Source organism: Colobus angolensis, unplaced genomic scaffold (assembly GCF_000951035.1).
Source record: "Colobus angolensis palliatus isolate OR3802 unplaced genomic scaffold, Cang.pa_1.0 Scaffold70, whole genome shotgun sequence".
In the NCBI taxonomy this organism is placed as follows: Eukaryota; Metazoa; Chordata; class Mammalia; order Primates; family Cercopithecidae; genus Colobus; species Colobus angolensis.
In genome coordinates, this window is record NW_012120710.1 from 7,352,255 (window position 1) to 7,374,185 (window position 21,931).

The 21,931-nt window shown below is 41.3% G+C and overlaps 2 protein-coding genes across 5 annotated transcripts in view; one reads left to right on the top strand and one right to left on the bottom strand.

Moving 5' to 3' along the window:
* Nucleotides 1-4,931: 4,931 nt before the first annotated feature.
* CXCL9 (chemokine (C-X-C motif) ligand 9) lies at nucleotides 4,932-14,758 on the bottom strand. Of its 3 annotated transcripts, XM_011927208.1 has the most exons (5): nucleotides 10,977-11,095; nucleotides 9,732-9,858; nucleotides 8,390-8,474; nucleotides 7,163-7,290; nucleotides 7,017-7,041 (listed from the first exon to the last, which is right to left on the bottom strand). In XM_011927208.1, exons 1-4 carry the CDS (start codon nucleotides 11,038-11,040, stop codon nucleotides 7,189-7,191), a joined length of 378 nt encoding a protein of 125 aa, XP_011782598.1. In that variant the 5' UTR covers nucleotides 11,041-11,095; the 3' UTR covers nucleotides 7,017-7,041; nucleotides 7,163-7,188. The 3 variants fall into 3 exon arrangements, with proteins under 3 accessions (XP_011782597.1, XP_011782600.1, XP_011782598.1); XM_011927207.1 differs by having other exon boundaries at nucleotides 4,932-7,290; nucleotides 10,977-11,108; XM_011927210.1 differs by lacking the exon at nucleotides 10,977-11,095 and adding an exon at nucleotides 14,425-14,758 and having other exon boundaries at nucleotides 6,378-7,290.
* A 38-nt stretch (nucleotides 14,759-14,796) lies between these two features.
* The window catches only part of ART3 (ADP-ribosyltransferase 3), a 108,972-nt gene continuing 101,837 nt past the window's right edge, over nucleotides 14,797-21,931 (top strand). The window contains exon 1 of one of the 2 annotated variants that reach the window (XM_011927214.1): nucleotides 14,797-14,937. The gene's annotated coding sequence lies outside the window, so the exon portion shown is untranslated. The remainder of the gene's footprint in view (nucleotides 14,938-21,931) is intronic. The other variant, XM_011927212.1, reaches the window with a different exon arrangement.

Below are 21,931 nucleotides of genomic sequence, written 5' to 3' on the forward strand. Positions count from 1 at the left end.
CCACGCCCGGCTAATTTTTGTAGTTTTAGTAGAGATGGGGTTTCACCATGTTGGCCAGGATGATCTCTGTCTCCTGACCTTGTGATCCATCTGCCTTAGCCTCCCAAAGTGCTGAGATTACAGGTGTGAGCCACGGCACCTGGCCTTTTATTGTATTTTCTTTCTCCTCTCTCTCTTTTACAGCTTTATTATGAGTTTTCCCCCACAAGCCCATGCTATTTCTTTGCTCCTGTGCACAGTGAAAACTTTTGGCCTTGCCTCCGGACAAATATATCAGGATTGATAGATTTTTGTCATTGGTACAGGCCCTCGCTTCTTGTCCCCCTCCACTGCCTCTCTTTTTGCTGATCCAAGATCCCCAACATTCTCCCTAGCTGCCAGAGATCATTCCTGTTTCCCCATTATTCAGAGAAATTTAGCTAGTTTTGCTTTAACTTCCATACCATCAAAACTCCTAGGCCCTTCTCTTCCTGGTCAAAGGCTCCATACAAAAGAGAGACATCTGCCCTGAGATAATTTCTGAGGCTTTCAGTATTGCAGAAGTGATTGCTGGCATTTCTTTTTCTAAGCAGCACATTTTTTTCCTCTCGGTTATATAGTTTATTTTGACATTCATCCTCTTACCTAATAGATTGTGATTTTTAGTTCCTCATTCCAGAGGAAATGCAGGTTGTCTACTCCAATGGTTAAAGAAAGCTGGTGATAGATGGCTGTACCTACTTAGTTCTACACTCTACCAGAAGGCAGAGGCCGAGACTTAGTTCTCTGGAGATGGAGATACCAGCAAGTCATTCCTTCTTTTTTGCTTTGAGCAAAACAAATTCTTTATTAAAACAGTTGACTTGAAACAGTGTATTATATCTAAAGGAAGAGTTTTTTTTTTTTTTATCTGTATAGCAGACTTTTAAAGAAAGCAACTAGTTATGTATAACTTGACACCTTTCCCTCCTATCTTTTGTCGATTTGCCCCAGTTCATAATCTTATTAATGGACTTAGATTAGACTGTTCCTTTGTGATTTATTTATCTCCTTAAAATGTAGGGTCAAAAGTTTAAAGTTCCCTCCTGAGAACTTTAAACCAATGTGGATATCCAAATGCCTCAGGTGACTTCTTGGTTTGTGATGACTTGGGAGCTAATTCCACTCCCTATTAAGAAGTGTTGCCTGTTTTTCTTTCTCATTTAATTTCATCTTCTCTTTAAACAGGCCAAAAACGAGTTACTACCTAAAATATCTGTGATTGTAGTCTCTCTTTCTTCCTTTCCAATAAGAAGGCAACTTTCCAGTTTCTCAGTAAGGATAAATAAACTACAAATAGCTTTCTCCCAGTTAACCGACCTAGAGATCACTAGTATTTATTTATTTATTTATTTATTTATTTAATTTTATTTTGAGACAGAGTCTCACTCTGTTGCCCAGACTGGAGAGCAGTGGCACGATCTCAGCTCACTGCAACCTCCACCTCCTGGGTTCAAGCGATTCTTGTGCCTCAGTCTCTTGAGTAGTGGAGATTACTGGCATGTGCCACCATGTCCAGCTAATTTTTGTATTTTGAGTAGAGACAGGGTTTCACCATGTTGGCCAGGCTGGTCTCAAACTCCTGACCCCAAGTGATCCAGCCACCTTAGCTGGGATTACAGGCTTGAGCCATGGTACCTGGCCACTAGCATTTAAATTCATAAGTATAGTTCACAGATTAAATATGTCTAAGTCTGTTATCCATTGTTGAAATGTATAAACTTTGTTCAGGTACAGACTGCTTTCTAGTATAGCAAAATGATTGAAGGTTTTAATCATAGAACAATCCTTAATGGTTAAAGTCATTTTATGACAGGGCATGGAGGTGGATATCGGTGTGGCCAGAAGCATTCTGGGATGGAGTCATGGGAAAAGTGGGACTTGAATCATGTGTGGGTGGGAGTCAGATGAGGGGTGGAAAGTAGGACAGGGTGAATAAAAGAATGAGCAAAGCTGAGGGCAGAAATGAGCATGAGATGAACCTGACAAGACTAGTTGAAATCGATTTGGAAAAGGCCTAAATGAAAATTTAGGGTGAAGCATATGTCAATCAACTAAAAAATACATATTAGGAGCTTCCTAAGTGTCAGGCACCGCTCTAGGCATGCAGTAGCGGGGAAAACAAAGTTTCCATGGCCATGGAACCTAAATTTGTACATGTGGCAGGGTAGGAGGGAAGAAATAAGCATACACACTTCTTGAAAAGGTAATTTCAGATTGTGATGGTTTGATCATTGTATCTAATCATGATAAAAGAAAATGAAACAGACTATAGCCACCAGATTTTTAAAATTTTGCACCCTTCTAGTTTAAATTAGAACAGCCATCCCATATATGTATGTTTTATTCTCTTGTTACTTTATATTAGCATGATTAATATGATCTTCTACAGGATATTCTTAGCAGGAGTCTTTTAGAGCCACTTGCCCATTTTGTGAAGGTTGGCTTAGCACTCTATCTTGCAATCCTTAAATCTCCTTAACTACATGAATGTAAATGGAAACACATGTTGCAATCTGCAGAAGGTGAATGACTGAGTGAGGGCACATGCCAGCCCCTCAGTTGTGGAAGTCTCACCTTTTCCTCAGGAAATTAGCACATGACAAATGATTTACAGTCAATTTTCAGTTCTTTCTTATTTTTTAGAGAAAAATTAAGTTCTAAATATTTTTATCAACCCCATAAGGTACACACACCCCACTGTGGGAACCACTACCACTGCCAAAGAGAGAGTCTGGGAAAGAGTGGCTATTTTACCAAGGGTGATAAGAGAAGGGGACTCTGTGAAGTGACATTTAAATTGAAACTGAAGGTTGAGGCAAGAACCACCATGCACAGAAGTGTGTGTAGGCCCAGGTGTTTCAGAGAAGCAGAGCCAGTATGAATATTATGAGGATAAAAATTTACTATAGGATTCAGATCTCACAGATGAGGGAGGATCTCAGGGAGTGAACATCTGGAAGGGAAAGTCAGGGGATCAGAGGAAGAATCAGTGACTGGTCCATCAGAAGCACTGGGACAGTTGGATAAATAGAGCCTGTGAGAAAATCCAAGAAGTTAAGCCTGTTCAGCACCAAATTGGGGCTGCTAAGGTCTATGGGAGCTGTTGCTTCTGTGTAACTACCACCTCTGTGGGTCCACTGCCAAATATCTGGGTGGGGGACCTGGGACCATCACTGATCATGAGGCCAGCAGTCCTGAGCATAAGCTGAACGTGGAGGAAAACAGCAAGGACAAGCTGGGACCCACTGGCTTACCAGTGTGTCTGTCAATATGTCTAATCAAGATTAAGGGTCACTCCTTCACTTTTGATTTCCAAACCTCACATGAGTTCTTCTTAGGCCAACTATAACCTACAACCACACAGGGAAGGAGATTCTGGGAAACGTAGTTCTAAGACTAACCAAGTCGATACAGTACAATCCAGGGAACAAAAAACCACAGGGAACAAAAACCCCAGAAGGCAGTGAATTCGGTGTGCCCAAGAGACATACAGAAAAAAGGTGATGCTGAGGCTCAACAAAGGAGGGGAGGGTAGAGGGAGCATGATCAGAGAAGCAGGCAGAGCCCAGCTCATGTGAGGCCGGCTCATGGTATGTTTTGACTTAATTCTAAGCTGTAGGATTTTAAGCAAGGTGGCAGCATTCTGTAAGTTATTTTTAAAAAAGATTATTCTGGTTGTCACGGAAGTTTGGGAAGCAAGAGAAATGTTGAGAAGAGCCAACAGGGAAAACAGGAGGCTACTGAGGTAGCCCAGGAAACAGACAATGATGGCCTGGACTAGGATTATAAAATACAGATATTGAGAACTGATCAGGAAGGCTTTTAGTCTCATTTCTCCAACATGTTTTTTTCAGTGCTGAAAACATTTCTCTCTGTATGAGATGTGGGATCCATCTGCTGTAAGGAAGATATAGCAGAGGTAAGTGGTTAGGGAGGCTCTGAGACAAACATTGAGGACTCTCTCTGCACCAAGGCCTATGCTAAACCTGCTCCTTGCAACAATCTGGAATGGGGAAACTGATGCGCTGGGAGGTTAAGTATTACACTTTAACCAGGGTCACACAGTTAATAAGTAGTGGGCCCCTGATTCTAACCAGGATATCTCAGAATCCAGGATCTCAGCTCCTTCCAGGGTCCTGCTGCCTCTCAGGTGAAGGCCCTTGTGAGAATGCATGTCGACAATTAGCAGTTGTTGTCTGCACGAATATCACACCTGTTTGGCCTCTAACGTGTACATCAAGTATACAGGCTGATGCTCTTCGTTCCACTCTCAACCTTCTTAGAGACTCCATGCTGCGTAATGCCTCCAGTCCAAGTTTTCAGGACCCTTAAATAATTCGTTCAGTGTTTAGTTCTCCATCATAACTGCTTGAGGCTTTATAATATTTAAACACACAATTTTAGGGATAGAAAAGAACACATATTGGCTTCCTGGGTATACACCTCACTGGAATAGTGTTACTCTTGAGGATTGGGAAATAGATTGAATTCTACATAACCCTTTTTTTTTTTTTTTCTTGGACAAAGTCTCACTCTGTCGTCCAGGCTGGAGTGCAGTGGCATGATCTCGCCTCACTGCAACCTCCGCCTCCTGGGTTCAAGCAATCTTCCTGCCTCAGCCTCCCATGTAACTGGGACTACAGGCACATGCCATGACGCCCAGCTAATTTTTGTAATTTTAGTAGAGATGGGGTCTTACCATATTGGCCAGACTGGTCTCGAGCTCCTGACCTCAAGTGATCCACCCACTTCAGCCTCCCAAAGTGCTGGGATTATAGGTGTGGGCCACTGTGCCCAGCCCCACATAACTCTTTTAAATCAATGTTGTTATAAGGCAGTGTTGTCATATTTTCCATAGGTTGTTTTTTTTTTTCCTGTCCCTGATCAGCCCTTTAAAGAGCTTTCATGTGTTATCTCAATTAGTGCTACACTGTATTTGAGAGAAAGCTGAAAAGTAAATAATAAAGACATGAGATTTACTATTAAATATTCAATAGTTGAAAGGTATGTTCAAGATAAAAAAATCAAGATCTGTCTTCTGATTAATGGTTTATTTATTGATACCATTCTATTTTAACAAAAAACATATTTCAAATTACAAGGTATACAAGTCAATACTGTTTTGAAGTTAAAAATTATTTGCTTTGAGAGTGTATGTGTGTATGTATATATGAGATAAATGATTATAACATGTGTGTGTTAGCGATAATATGTGGTCCTTGGTTATTAGTTATATACTGTGTACCTGTGAGATGCAAGGTAAGTGGGTAACAGATTCTCAAATTTATGACACACTTAGATTTTTGGGGGAAGTTACATGGAAGGAACTAGGGAGTTTCATGATTAGATAAGACGTTCGGGTGGGATCTCCACCAGTCAGCACTCTAAATCATCAGCAGTGTGAGCAGTGATACAATTTGGGAAAGTGAGTATAGGTTTAAATTCTGGCCGCAGACAACCTCTCCTACACAATTCACTGAACCTCTCTGGAAGGAGGTTTCCATGTCCTGCAGAGGCTAACTGAGCACCAATCATGCCTCCACTAACCGACTTGGCTGCTTCCTCTAGCGCTTAATACTTCACTGTTCCCTTTCTTCATGGGAGATAGTGTGGTAATTGATAATCACAATACAAACTCTGAAACAAGTAAATGGACAATAAAACTCATATTTGCCTAAAATAAGTTTTGAAAAGGATCTTGGTGGCTATCTTGTTAGATCGTAGAAAGCTGAGGCTTATTGGGAAAGCCCTTTTCCTTCAGGAAAAGGCATTTTTGTATGGTTGGGAAAAGGTTGGTCACTGGCTGATCTATAAAGTCCTTTTCATTGTAAGATTATATGATTTTCAGTAAACTGTATATTTTTTAAAAACAGTTCAGAATATCCGCAAGTGTTTTACCACGTGCTTCTTATTGTTGGAGAAGCTGAGCAAACATCCTGTCATAAAAAGACAAGGATGTTGCATCATCCCTGGTCCCTGTAGTGAGTGTCCTGAAGATAATAAGTAAGAGGTCACCAGGGGCTAGCCAACATGGAGTAGCCAGGAAGGAACCAGCACCTTCTCTGAGACAATGGTCTGACTGCCCTCCTGCCCATAACAACATCAATTAAAAAATTATTAAAACCTAGTTCCACAGTATTATTAGGCACTGTGGAAGAATCAGGGAAATAAACTGTGGCTCTTGCCCTCCAGGAGCTGACAATCTGGTTGGAGAGAGAGGATAAACACACAAGAGCCGGTTAACCATTTAGTGTTCACCCATGTGGTACTGAACCAAGTGAAATAGGAGTTTTAAGGTAACTTGTGTGTCCAGACGGTTTATTTAAGAGTCAGGACTTGAACTAAGCTGGATTGAGTGAGGATGAATAGGGAGAAGAAAGCATTTCTGTGGGCTGTTGGGGACAAGGTGAAAAAGGAGTCAACTCAGATAAATCAGAGCATATGACATGTACACTGGACAGGAGGCAGGCACTGAACTGTGGCAGGATGGAGAAGAGGTGACTTGAATGAAGCAAAGGGGAACAAAAAGAAATAAAATGGTCAGCCTGAGCGGGCAAGATAGAATCACATGGCTTCCAAAGCCAGAAAGGAGGCTCTGAAAGCCACACACTGGTGATCTCCAGTGGTGATACCCAACAATAATCAGCATGAATCTCTCAGACGTATTGTGTGTGAGGGCTGTAGACTGATTCAAATACAGAGGTTGATGGCCACAGCAGCTTGGTGAGGTCCAGCTCAAGTTCAAACTGCTTGGCTCCCCAGCGTGCTCACAGGCTTAGGACTTGCTGACATGTGCCTCAGATACTCTCTGGAGGCTGCAGTGCGTGGAAGCCTAGGGCTGCTCTTCCAGACAGCTGTTGTGTGTGGGATGTGGTTGTGTGAGCATCTGTGTAGACATGGGTATTACTAAAATCACGGCCTTAAGCATGATGAAATTCAATTGGTGGGCAGTAGAAGAACAAAGACAATCATAGCCTCTAATAATTCTTAACGTTTGGATTCTTAAAATCAACTTTCTAACTTTAGTTACAATTTCAGAGTAATGTTTTAAATGTTCTAGTCAAATTAACAAGCCTTTGTATTATATACCATCCTCCTTTGGAATGATCTTGGTATAATTAAAATAGAACATTTTTAACACAGAATACTTATTGGGGAAGTGGTCTCTTATGCAGTCTTCTTTCGTTGAGGACGTTGAGATTTTCTAACTTTCAGAACTTTCTTTTTTTGATGTTTTTTCCCATTCTTTTGCTTTTTCTTTTGACTGACCTGTGAGAAGGGAAAAAAGGGCAATGTTTCTGAATCTTACTATTTTAACCTCCTTATATTTGGACTCTCCTGATCATAGTCTTTCTTTACCCTCAAAACCACATTAAAGTTGCTTTACTCTCAGAGGGGCTCCTTTACATTCTCTCTACTTTGCTCACTTCGAGGAGGAGGCAACAGCCTTCTAACTGGCTGTCTTTTGTCTATTCTTCTTATTTATTACATTCTCCTGGCAACCGTGCTTACCACTCTCCTGTCCCAGCTACAACCCTCTGAAGTTGGCACTATTTCCACGTTTTACATAGGAAGAGGCTGAGGCTTGGAGAGGGTGACTTTCCCAAAACTGGACAGCTAGTATGTGGCAGAACCACCAGTCTGTGAGACTTCAGAACCCAATCTCCCACCCACATATTCTGTGGCTCCCTTCAAATCCAACTCCTTAGTGTGCCATGCAGGATTCCTCCTGCTTTATCCTGATCTACTTTTCTGCCTCAGTCCCTTCACTCTCTTCACACAAACTCCAGCCACATTAATGGAGGCTCCCTGAACACAGCAAGTTCTCTCATGATTCTACTCTTCTGCTCACGCTCTCCTTACCTTCCTGGCAAATTACTTATCCTTCAACACCCAAATCAAGTATCACCTGACATGAGAAATCTTCCTTAACACTTTCTCCTGCCCCATTCCCCCAGCAAAGTTAAGTACTCCCTCCTTTATGTCTTCAAGATTCTTGTGCATACTTTTATACTTCTCACATTGTAGCATAATTATTAGCATATGTGCTACAATAGGAAGGGATTATACCTTATTATCTTTGTATCCTCTGTGTCTACCATTAAATTCTTTACATATTTATTGTATTAAATAAGGACAAGCTCTGTACCCCTAAGGAACACACATTCCTCCGGTGGAAGACAGAGAGGAGATACTGTATGTAGGAACCTAATTTTGTCCTAGGAACAAAATAGAAGCACCATAATATGAATGAAACATCTATTCTTAAAAGTTATGTATTCTTATAGTGTTAATGAAAAAGCAGATTCCTTGTCTTCTAAAGTTAATTTCTAAAAGAAAGAAAACTTTGATCCTCCTTTTCACCAACCTGTTTTTCCCACTTTTTAATCAATTCCTTCACATCTGCTGAATCTGGGTTTAGACATGTTTGATCTCCATTCTTCAGCGTAGCACTGCCAAATAAAGAGCAATGAGATAGTATTTTCTCATTAATAATTTAAATGCTTTTTCTCAGAAATAATGAAAATCAGTATGAATTTTGCTGAATTTTCTAATGAAACTGCTTAAAATTATTTCCTAGGACAAGAAGAGTCACTGGTTGAATTCTTTTTTGAGACGGAGTCTCGCTCTGTCGCGAGGCTGGAGAACAGTGGTACCATCTTGGCTTACTGCAACTTCCACCTCCTGGATTCAAGTGATTCTCCTGCCTTAGCCTCCCAAATAGCTGAGACTACAGGCGCATACCACCACGCCCAGCTAATGTTTGTATTTTTAGTAGAGACGGGGTTTTACCACGTTGGCCAGGATGGTCTCGATCTCTTGACCTCGTGATCTGCCTGCCTCAGCCTCCCAAAGTGCTGGGATTACAGGCGTGAGCCACTGCGCCCGGCCCTGCTTGAATTTTAAAAATTACTTACAGCAGACTGTCTGGAAATAATTTAAATATTTCTTTAATTTTTCTGTAGTCTGAGAATAAGAGTAGTCAAGGATGATTTATAAAGACAAAATATGCACACATCCTTTAACTTAGCAATTCTTATCTCTAGAAAGGAAAGAATTACAGACACAATACTGCCACAATAAGTTTTATTTCAGCAGTAATAATTTGGAAATAATCTATATTTCCAACAACAATCCTGGTCATATAAATTATGGTTTATCCATATGATGAAATACAGTTTGGCCATTAAAAATGACATTAGGTAAAAATGACATTATTAGAGATTTACTGACATGAGAAAATGTTCATGATATAGTGTTAATGAAAAAGTGGATTACGAAACAGTGTATAGTGTATGATTTAATTTTTGTGTTTATGTATCGTGTATGTAAATACATATCTACGTTATGTACACACGAAGCAAGTAAGGGAGATTTAGAAAACTGTATACTAAGGGGTTAACAGTATTTGTCACTCAGGGCTAGAATTATGAGTGATTTTTATTTTCTTCTATTGTGTTATCTGCATTAAACATTTTGTGCAATAAACATGTGTTACTTTGGTAATATGTCATTCTTGGGGCCTAATCTACCAGAAATTCCTTGTATTTTTAAGAAGAAGAAAAGAAAGGAGCTGCCCAAATTTATGGAGGGGCTAACCATCTGATTTTTCAGTGTTTCTATGGGCAAGCACTCCAAGGGTAAAACTCATGCTAAATTTAATGTTCTTGCCAATATGGTGCATGCATGTTAGTTGGGTTGTTACTTACATGATTTCAGTTTTCTCGCAGGAAAGGTTTGGGGCAAATTGTTTAAGGTCTTTCAAGGATTGTAGGTGGATAGTCCCTTGGTTGGTGTTGATACAGGAACAGCGACTCTTCCTCATTACTGGGGTTCCTGAGGGAAAGAAAAAGAACACATCAGTATAGGCCAGTGTTTCAGTTTAGGTGATCTCTCAAAATGATACATTTGACTGAGTCATGATTATTGCTATCATTTACCGAGTGCCTAAAAATCATCACCACAAACCTTTGAAGGAGATATTATCTCTATTTTATACATAAGGAAACTAAGGTTCAGAAAGATTAAGAACAAAGTCATACAGCTTTTAGGGAGCAGGGGCAGGGTTTTAGCCCAGATCTCTTTGAGTCCAAAGGCATTGCTCTTAACTACCACACCGTTATGTCCTTGGGAGAAAAAGAGACTTTCACAACATTTAATAAATGCCTACCACAAGACAAACAGGTAACTAATTCATGCATGCTATGCTGATCACAGTTTCTTAAGCAACTCCTAAACCATTTATTATTTATTATCTGACCTTAGGGAATGGAACTGGTGTTGGTGTTGAATAGAAAGCACTCCTTTGTAACCAATCACCACTTCCATCCTCATCCTCTCTCCTCCCCACTGCCTTGCTTTTCAATAGTGTTTAAAATTTTTGGAAACCCCTTAAAATACATTATCTTAATTCTTAAATTCATATATTTACTTGGTACTTATTGTATTATATGCCGTACATTGTGTAGCAGTCAGAAAAGCTATAACTACAAAGTTCTATTTTACAGATGATGAGGAAACTGAGGTCTAGAAAGATTAAGTAATTTGTTCAAGGTAACAAAGACAGTTAGTAAACAGATTAGGGACAACCTCTCTGATTATTGGTTGGATCCTTAATTGGTTAGCCACAGATGTACTTATCAAAAAACAATATCAGGGAGAAGAAAATAATTTAGGAGATAGAGTTTCATCTCACTATTACCCAGTTCAATGAACATTTATTGAACATGAACACTTACTAGGAATTCATACACCTAGACTACAAAGACTTGTGTTTGAGTTGGCAGACCTAAGTTATGAACTTTGGATAACTGATCATGTCACTGAGAAGCTTTTATGGATGACCAAATATTACTCTTCAATGCAGGCAGAACATTCACCTTTATCTGGCTAATTAAGATTCTTTTACAGTGAATCACTTCTCTTACTTTGCAACCTAACTCAGAACCCCTTACCTTGCACTCCAATCAGAACCAGGAAGATGATGCCCAAGAGGAAAAGAACACCACTTTTCTTCATAGTGATAGAATGCAGTTCCAAGTCACTCCTGTATTGGATTTTGAGCCTGAGAAATTCTTTAGAGAACACATTTTGGGAATCATATTTATTTAGGAAATTCATTTCTCTCCTAAACTCTGATTGGCTAGCATCTTTAGCTGAGCTAACTAAATTAACCACAAACTTGATTGTGCTGGGGGAAACCCTAGTCTCAGATCCAAGGGAATTTCTGCATGTTTTTATTTTCATTTCACATAAATGGGTGGTTTATAGTAAGGGATGTGAAGCTAGCAACACTGATAGCCTTTAGCACATTCACAGCTGCTCACCTGTGTGAAGAATAGGTTATATAATGAATATACTAATGTTATACAACAAGGGTTGGAGATGTGGTTTCCAGATGGGAAATATTAAAGTCCAGATAAGTAATATACTTTTCAAATTCCCTTACTATTTATGGCATGTCCTTCTGCATAATAGATGGCTACACTGATATTTTCTTATATTGCCCACCTAACAACTTAAAACACCTGAATTTCCTCTGGGACCAGATCATTTTCTACTAGTGGTAAGCTCATTTTGTGTCATTCCTGCTACTGTTTATTATTTTTTAAATTATTAGATTGGTTAGCATAAGGGGTCAGTTGCATGTAAGAGACCCAAATTGACAGTGGCTAAGAAATGCAATGAAAACGAAGATAAATAGCTAGGACCTAATTAAACTAAAGAGCTTTTGCACAGCAAAAGGAACAGTCAGCAGAGTAAACAGACAACCCACAGAGTGGGAGAAAATATTCACAATCTATATACCTGATACAGGACTAATATCCAGAATCTACAATGAACTCAAACAAATCAGTAAGAAAAAAACAAACAACCCCATTAAAAAGCGGGCTAAGGACATCGAAATACAATTCTTAAAAGAAGATACATGAATGGCCAACAAACATATGAAAAAATGCTCATCACTAATGATCGGGGAAATGCAAATCAAAACCACAATATGTTACCACTTTACTCCCGCAAGAATGGCCATAATCAAAAAATCAAAAAACAGCAGATGTTGGTGTGGATGTGGTGATCAGGGAACACTTCTACACTGCTGGTGGGAATGTAAACTAGCATAGCCTCTATGGAAAACAGTGTGGAGATTCCTTAAAGAACTAAAAGTAGAACTACCATTTGATCCAGCAATCCCACTACTGGGTATTTACCCAGAAGAAAAGAAGTCATTATTTGAAAAATGTACTTGCACATGCAGGTTTATAGCAGCACAATTCACAACTGCAAAATCATGGAACCAATCCAAATGCCCAACAATCAATGAGTGAATAAAGAAACTGTAGTATATATACACACAATAGACTACTACTCAGCCATAAAAAGAAATGAATTTACGGCATTTGCAGTGACCTGGATGAGTTTGGAGACTATTATTCTAAGTGAAGTAACTCAGGAATGGAAAACCAAACATCATATGTTCTCATTGATATATGGGAGCTAAGCTATGAGGACACAAAAGCATAAGAATGATACAATGGAGTTTGGGGACTTGTGGAGAAGAGTGAGAGAGGGGTGAGGGATAAAAGATTACAAATAGGGTGCAGTGTATACTGCTTGGGTGATGGGTGCACCAAAATCTCACAAATTACCACCAAAGAACTTATTCATGTAACCAAATACCACCTGTACCCCAATAACTTATGGGAAAATTAAAAAATAAACAACAACAACAACAGAACAGCGGTGAAGATAGAAGCTTATTTCTCCCTGAGAGGCATAGGTGGATTAGCACTTGGATGGTGGCTCTTTCCCATGAGGTCTTCCAGGCTCCTCCTTTCTTGCGTTGTCACCATCTCTAGATTGCTGCCCTCACGCACATGGCCAAAGGTGGCTTGCCACCATGTCCAATTTCCAAGTATAGGATGGTGAGAAGGCAGAAAAAGGGCATGTCTCTCCTTTGTAGACATCCTAGAAGTTGTACCCATCATTTTCTATCACCTTCTATGGGGGCAGGCCTTAATCACATGGCTACACCTAGCTGTAGGGGAAGTTTAGAAATGGGATCTTTATTTTGGTTGACTAAAGACTGGAGATTTCATTATTGTAAAACAATGTTTCTTAACTTTTTTTCATTATGGACTCGGCACTGCATGCACATGTGCGTGCATGCACACACACACACACTCCACCTTGCTCTGAGAAAAAAATAAATTAAAATGAACTGAAAACTAAATTTAATTTCTTCCTAAAGAGAGAAATCAAATGCTAAGAAACAAGATTTTGTTGGGTAGGGTTGAACTTTGGTAGGCCACTTGTCATTGTAATATCTAAGATGTTTTAGCTCTCCGAGAACCTATTTTTGTCCCCCTTGGGAGCAATTTACCCCTCCTCTCATTGACAATGCATACTGCAGAATTGGAGGAAAATGGATATTAGCATTTTATGTCACATGGTGCACATTTTTTGACTGGCTTCTATACAGATTATTAATACTTAAATGGAATTACAGAATTCTTTTTGAAGAAAACATGTGGTGACCATTGATACAGCTTATCCATTTGCTCATGCTTAATTTTGGTAACTGACTGTGGCAATGCAGAGTGGAGATAGGTTCACGTTCCTGCTTTACTACTTAATGACTGTGTGCAAAATACTTAATTTTTGTGAGCCTCATCTCCCTCATTTAAGAAAATTATTAGACCTCACGGGGTGTTAAGATTAATGCCAAGGACGGATTGTCGACTGCAAAGCATCACAGGACTTGCGGCTGTTCTTTCTAGCAAAGAAAGGAGGATGGAAATTTCTTAGGATAAAAACTAAGGCCCAGCACTGTCGGTGCTACCCACCTTTCCAGCCTCTTCTTGCACAGCTCTCTGCTCCCATCATTTTGTCTTCTCTCAGTTTTCTTTTCTTTTCTCCTTCTCCTTCCCCTCCCGTCCCCTCCCCTCTTCTTTTCTTTTATTTTCTTCTCTTTTTTCCTTTCTCTTCTTTCTGAGATGAAGTTTTGGTCTTTTTGCCCAGGCTGAAGTGCAATGGTGCAGTCTCAGCTCACTGCAACCTTCATCTCCCAGGTTCAAGCAATTCTCCTGCCTCAGCCTCCCAGGTAACTGGGATTACAGGCACCTGCCACCACGCCGGGCTAATTTCTGTATTTTTAGTAGAGATGGGGGTTTCACTATGTTGCCTAGGCTGGTCTCGAACTTCTGACCTCAGGTGATCTGCCCGCCTAGGCTTCCCAAACTGCTGCAATTGCAGGCGTGAGCCACTGCACCCGGCCCTTCTCTCAGTTTTCAAAGGGGACAATGCTCCTTCCCATGGCAGTGTTTTTGCTCATGCCGTTCTTCTGCCTAGAGAGACTGTGCATCCTCCTCATTCCTGCCCTCCTGCATAGCAGTTATTTACCATAGTTACCCAGGCCAGCATCATTTCCCTGGGAAGGCTTCCCTGAACCCCAGGGGGGCTCTCATGGCACACTTACAGAGATCTCGCTGAGCCCGTGTCCGCGGCAACGCTACGTTTCCTTGAGACCCTATGGTTAACATTTCCTTCCGCCAATAGGCAAGGAAGGCCTGCGAGGGTCCCCGTCTGAGCATGGTGCTGAACACGGTGTCTGGCACCCAGTAAGCGCATACGCACGAGGGAAGGAGCTGGGAGCTGGCACGGCAGGTCTGGAAGTTGGACAGGGTCTGCAAAGCGCTGCCTGGCTCCGGGGGCCTCACACGCAGTGACCTCAGCCGTTCCCGAGGTGCATGTACTGCGCATGCCCAGCCAACCGGTCTTCCAGAACCTTCTTCCGTGAGGAGGTTGTACCCGGAGCTCTCAACGCTCGCTGGTGCTGCTCGTGGTGCCACTTGGTACCATTGCTGCCAGTGCTGATCCAGCCGGAGGCGAAGAGAAGCACTTTGGGGGCCAAAGGTAGTGGTTGTGCCTTCGGGATCGCTCCTCTCTGTCCCCTGAGCGGCCCGCAGTCTCCCCAGCCGAGATGGCCGTGCTTTTGGGGGTGGGTGGGAAGGTTCTCAGGGGCGGTGGCCATGAGCAGAGAGGCCTATTTTGCAGGTTTCACACGAGGCTTGGGTGAGGCCAGCAGGTAACGACGGCCCCAGAAGGGCCAGGGCACTGGGCTTAGGGGTAACCCTGGGCCGTGGGCTTCAGTGACTGGGACAAAGGCCCTTCGGATAAGAGAAAGACGGTGTGGGGGTCAGTTAGGAGTCACTGAAGTCAGATCTTATTTATTACCCAAAAAGCGGCTAATTTTCTGAGGTAGCAAGCGGAATGGGAAGGCTTCTCTCACCTGACCCTGCTTCGTGTTGAAACTGTTCTGCTATGGTAGGGTAGGGCCCCTCCGAGTGGGCTGGGACCGCTGCTCTCAGCTCAGGCCTGTCCAGACACTAGTTTCCTGGGCTTCGTTTAGGAATTTGTCATGCAAAGTCTGAGAGCAACCACGTTCTCTCAGGAAGCAGGCAGCAGGAAGGAGAAAATCCCGTTGATCATTGCATTTATGGCTAGACAAGGCTTTTAGGAGAAACAGAAACCTGGTGAGAGGATATTGCAGGCCTTTCTCACAGCCCTGGGAATGGAGCCAAGGATGATCTAGAGTTTAAATCAGCAGTTACCAATTCCTTTTTGGACAAGAATTTTAACTTCCTGTGCCTTGAAAAATTCCAGTTCTGTGTCCGTAGGGGATCCAAATGCTGATGTGACCCCAAAGAACTTTACCAAGCGGAATTCTTAGTTTTCACCGGTGTAGCCCAGCCTCCCCCTTGAATCTTTTTGGTTGTGGAATCGGGGTGTTCTGTTTAATTATCCAGCGTGACTGACTGTCGCGGGGACGATAAGAGCCTTCCTTTTTTACGTGTGAGAGGAGAAGTTTCTCTCATAAAGAAACCTCCAGGCCTGTTTGAGTTTCCCACAGTGTGGACTTCCCCTCCTCTCGGCAGCTGTTAGTACTAAACTGACTAGAAAGGGATTTCTTTCTTGAAAGTCTTCTGCCCCAAGAGAACATTTTATTTTTCTTTTTCGCTCTCCTCTCCCCACGCAGGGAGTCATTTCTTCTTTCCTAAATACAACATGGTAGGTTACATGCAGGCAAATCCTAGCTGTGGAAGGTTTTACATCCTGTCTGCATCTAAATCACTAAGAGAAAGGATCAAGTTCTTTCTTTGCTAATCTTATTATCTGACTTCTTGGTTTATATTTCTCATGTAAAACTTAAGGACTGGGTTAGGTTTGTGAATAAACAGTTTTGAGAGAGCATGTTAAGGACATCATGTAAAGGACAAGTTTCCCAAAATGTTGACGATAACATTTTTGCTTGGTGACTTTAGGCAAGTCAGCTTGTAGTCTGATGATATGTAACAACAGCCATTAAAAAGCTGCTGACTAACCTGAAGAAAAATTATCCTGAAAAGAAAATATGTTTATACTTAAAATATCCATATTTATTTAAAATGGCACTTTAAAATTGCCTATGTAAGCAATTTTACAAGAAAAATATCCACATTCTTAAAAATCTTCATTTACTGTTTATCATTCACTTCATTCACCAAACTTTTATTCTTATGGTTCTAGACTCTGAGGACACATATTTGAACAATGATTTCCTCAAGGAGCTCACAGTTCAGTGGGGGAAAACAGCATGTACATTAACACTTATTATAGAAGAAGCGGTATGATAAAGGATTGTACAGAATAATTGGAGGTACAGAGAAGTGCACAACCCTGGCTGATGGGGTTAGGTCTGAAAGGGAGACACGGCTAGGTCAGACACAGCTGTCCGAGTTAGGTCTGAAAGGGAGAATTGGCTGGAATTTGTTACAAGAAGAAGGTGGGGGAATATTCTAAGCAAGAGGCGGGAGAAGGTATGCCAAATTTGAGAAGCTGCAAGTACTTTAGCAAGGGTGTAGGGTAGAATGAATAATGAAGTGGTGAGAAATTGGTCTAGAAATGTGACAGGAACAACATGATGAAGTGCCTTGTGAATTTCTGTGTGGGGAGGCAACACTGCAGAATTTTAACTAAGGGAATGACATGAGATTTATACACACACACACACACCCCTGTATATACATCTGCCCCTTGACCCCAGTCTTTAATCTTGTTTTACATGAACATTTCCTTGTGTCTACATAGTTTATGTATTTGTAAAATGTTCTCATATTTCTAGCCTCTTCATTCTCAGTTCTGTGTATTTGAGTTGTTTACAGTAATGTCTCAGTAATACAACAGTGCTCTTACTGTTTTAAAAAAGATTTTACTCTCTTGGGATATTTCCCATCTTTGGAACTATAGGGACAAGGGTTAAAAACGTTTCTGTATCTTCTGTAAATTTTGACAGATTGCTTGCCAGAAAGATTGGGCTATCAGTATGTAGATGTATCTGTTTCACAATCCTCTTGTCATTTTACTTACTTTTGTTCACTTAGCATGTGAAAATTGGCACTAGAGACTAGTGTTAATTCCTTTTTCTTTACAAATTGATATTTTACTTTGTATTGGTTTAATGTCTTCATTTCCTACCTTTTCAAGACCACTCGTCAAGTAGAGTCAGAGTATTGACCTTGTAAGTATCTGTCAATTCTTTACATATTTTGATTAGGAAGCTCCAATGCATTTTTAGTGAAAATATTTGCTTTTTCCATTTTGTTAAATTAATTTCTTTCATAATTAAAAAGAAGAAAACACAAGTTAGGGGCTGAATTGTGTTCCCCCACCAAATGCTTATGTTGAAAACCTAACTGCCAGTACCTCAGAAGTTGACTGTATTTAGAGATAGGGTTTTCACAGAGGTAATTAAGTTAAGGTGAAGTCCCTGAGGAAGCACAGTCTTTGGACTTACTAGACCAAGATATTAAATCAGCTGTCTTAAATATACTCAAAGAGCTAAAGGAAATCATGTACAAAAAACAAAAGGAAACCAGACAAAATGAGAATATCAATAAAAGGATAGAAATTATAAAAAAGGAACCAAATAGAAATGATGGAGCGGAAAAGTGCAAAACTGAAGTGAAAAAATTTAATCGATGGGTTCAGCAGCAGTTTGAGCCAGCAGAAAAAAGAATCTGCAAATCTGAAGATAGGATAACTGAAATTTTCAAGGCTGAGAAGTAGAAAGAAAAAATAATGAAGATAAGTGAACAGAGCCTAAGAGACCTATGAGACATCATCAAGTGGACTAATACATGCATAGTATGAGTTTCAGAAGGAGGAGAGAGAGAAAGGGACAGAAGACTATACACAGAAATGATTACTGAAAACTTCCAAAATCCAATGAAACACATGAATATACATGAATCCAAGAAGCTCAGTGAACTCCAAGCAAGTTAAACTCAAAAAGATCCACACTGAGATACATAATAGTCAAGCTGTCAAACCTTAAGAGACAAAGAAAGAATCCTGAAAGCAGCAGGTGAAGTGATTCATCATATACATCCAAGGGATCCTAGATAACATTAACAGCTGATTTCTTATCAGAAACCAAAGAGGCAAGAGGGCAGTGAAACAACATGTTTAAAGTGCTGAAAGAAAAAAAAAATCTGTCAATGAAGACTATATCTGGCAAAACCACCCTTCAAGAATGAAAAAGAAATGAAGACATAAATAGACAGAAGCTAGGGGGAGTTTTTTACTAGTAGACTTGCTCTCCACAACATATTGAAGGCAGTCCTGCAGGCTGAAATGAAAGGATACTAACTCAAAGCCATATGAAGGAATAATACTGGTAAAGGTAACTATGTAGGTAATATAAAAACCAGTATTACTGCACTTTTGGTTTGTAGCTCCTCATTTTTCCTACGTGAATTAAAAAATGCATAAAACAATAATTATAAATATGCATTAATGGGCACACAGTGCTGTAATCTGTGACAATAATAATTGTCAAAGGGGAGGGATGCAGATGTATAGGAGCAGAGTGTGTTTGTTTACTGTTGAAACTAAGATGGTATTCAAACTAGGATGTTACAAGTTTACGATGTAATCCCCAAAGTAACCGGTAAGAGAATAACTAAAAATATACAGAAAAGGAAAGAAGGGACTCAAAACAATACACTCTAAAAATTCAGCTACATACCAAAAAAGGCAGTAATGGAGAAATTGAGGAACAGAAAAATAAGACTCTTAAAAAATTCAGTAGCTGAAAGTCAAAGTAAAACCTTCCTTATCAGTAATTACTTTTAATGTAAATGTGTTAAGCTCTGGCCTAGTGAGCTTATATGTATACAAGGTTTGATTTGCTTTGGTTTGTTGAGACAGGGCCTTACTCTGTTGCCTAGACTTGAGTGCAATGGCATGATTATGGCTCACTACAGCCTCAACCTGGCTCAAACAATCCTCCGACCTCAGCCTCTCGAGTAGCTGGGACCATAGGCATGCGCCACCATGCCCAGCTAATTTTTGTATTTTTTTGTAGAGATGGGTTTTTGCCATGTTGGTCAGTCTAGTCTTGAACTCCTGGGCTCAAGCGATCCTCTGGCCTTGGCCTCCTAGAGTGCTGGGACTATAGGCACAAGCCTGGCCTGGGATTATAGGCACAATGCCTGGCCTAGGTTTGTTAGTATTTTATTGAGGATTTTTGCATCAATATTCATGAGAGATATTGGCCTGTTGTTTTCTTTTTTGATGTGTCTTTGATTTTGGTATCAGGGTTAATACTGGCCTTATAGAATGAGTTTGGAAAGTCTTTATTTCTCCTTCATGTCTAAAGGATATTTTCACTGGATATACTATTCTAGGTTTAATGCTTTTTCTTCAGCACTTTAAATATGTTATGCCATTCTATCCTGGCCTGTAAGGTTTCCAGTGAAAAGTTTGCTGCCAGACATATTTCCAGATATTTGAAGATACTTGAGCGTTGGTGTCTAGGCCATATTTGCATTAGGCATACCCAAAGCCCAGTAATACTGTAATTCTTGCAGACTCAAAGTGATACCTCCTTGGTGGTCTTAGATAAGATTTGGAAGAATTTTCTGGATTACCAGGACGACTCTTGTTCTCTTCCCTTAGTTTCTCCTAAACAAATGAAGTCTCTCTCTCTGTGCTGAGCTGCTTGGGGCTGGGGTTGGGGTGACACTAAGCACCCCTGTGGCTACCACCACTGGCATTGTGTTGGGTCAGACCTGAAGCCAGCACAGCACTGGGTCTCACCCAAGGCATGTCACTGTAACCACTGCCTGGCTACCATCTGTGTTTGCTCAAGGCCCTGCAGCTCTACCATCAGCATTTGGAAAAGTCAGCCAGGCTTATATCCTTCCCTGTAAGCAGCAAGTTTTCCCAGGCACCAGATGGGCACAGAGATGCTGTCTGGGAGCCAGGGACTGGAGTCAAAAAACCTTAGGTATCTACTATTCTGCTGTGGCTAAGCTGACACTCAAACTATGAGACAAAGTCTTTCCCATTCCTCCCTCCCCTTTCCAGAGGCAGAGGAGCCTTTTATTCATGCCCGTCACCGCAGGCCCATGGGATGTACTGCCAGGTTACCTACCACCAATGTTCACTTAAGGCCTAAGGGCTCTTCAGTCTGCTTATGGTGAATGCTGCCCAGCCTGGGACTCACCTTTCAGGGCAGTAGCCTTCCCTCTGGCCCAGGGCAGGTCCAGAAATGCCATCTAAGCCAAGGCTGGAATTGGGAACCCAAGAGTCCACTTGGTGCTCTACCCCACTGTGGCTGAGCTGGTACCTATCTTCAAGAAAAAGTCCACTTTACTTTTCCTTCTACTTTTCTCAAGCAGAAGGAATCTCTCACTATAACCACCATAGTTGGGAATGTGCTGGGTCTCACCTAAAGCCAGCGTGTCTGAGTCTCACCCAAGGCCCACTGTGTACTACCTGGGTATTGCTGCTGGTTATTCAGGGCCCAAGGGCTCTTCAGTCAGCAGGTGATGAATCCTACCAGCACTGGGTCCTTTCCTTCAAGGCAGCAGGTTCCCTTCTGGCCCAGGACATATCTAGAAATGTCATCCAGGATCTAGGGCCTTAATTAGGGGCCTCATGACTCTGCCCAGCACCCTGTCCTATTGTGGCTGAACTGGTATCCAAGTTGCAAGACAAAGTCCTCTTTACTCTTCCCTCTCCTCAAGCAGAAGGAAGGAGTCACTTTTATTGCTGTGAGCTGTGTTGCCTGGGATTGGGAAGGGTGGTGCAAGCACTCTCTTTGCTGCCCTGGTTGGTGTCTCACTAGATCATGTTCCCCCAACTAGGTTGTGCACCCCCGAAGTCCACTGGCTTTTCAGCACGGCACTAGGACTGCCTGGGAGTTGCAATCCTTGTGGCTTAGACTGCCTTTCAGATTTCTTGAGAACCCCAGAGCACTTTAGCCAGCGGAGGCAAGACTTGCCAAAACTCAACTTCTAACCACTAGGATGGGTGATTCCCCTTTGCCTAGGGCTGGTCTAAATGCTTCCTCCATGAGCATCAACTGAGTTCAGCCGAATTTTGCTTTCCACTCTGACAGAGCAGCACTGGGTTCTCCCAAGCACACAGATTATCTTTCTGTGCCACATGGCCACTGCCAGGGGAAGGGAGAGGGGTGGCATTGGCAATTCAAGACCATCTTTCCTACCTGGTTTTAACTTCATATCACTGAAAGAGGTGCTGATTAGTTCAGCCACTGTGAGAAGCAGCTTGGAGATTTCTCAAAGAACTTCAAATAGAACTACCATTCAACCCAGCAATCCCATAACTGGGTATATGCCGAAAGAAATGTAAATCATTCTGCCATAAAGACACGTGCACACGTATGTCATCACAGCCCTATTCACAATAGCAAAGACATGGAACCAACCTAGATGCCCATCAACGGTGGACTTCATAAAGAAAATGTGGTACATATACACTATGGAATACTAAAAAAGAACAAAATCATGTCCTTTGCAGCAGTACACATGAAGCTGGAGGCCATCACTCTATAAACGAA

Coding starts and splice junctions, on each gene's coding strand:
- CXCL9 (XM_011927207.1), bottom strand. CDS start 11,040: ATGAAGAAAAGTGGTGTTCTTTTCCTCTTGGGCATCATCTTCCTGGTT. Junction 8,475..9,731: donor TGCGAGAAAACTGAAATCAT/GTAAGTAACAAC, acceptor TTTATTTGGCAG/TGCTACGCTGAAGAATGGAG. Junction 7,291..8,389: donor TTAAAAAGTGGGAAAAACAG/GTTGGTGAAAAG, acceptor CCCTTCTCACAG/GTCAGTCAAAAGAAAAAGCA.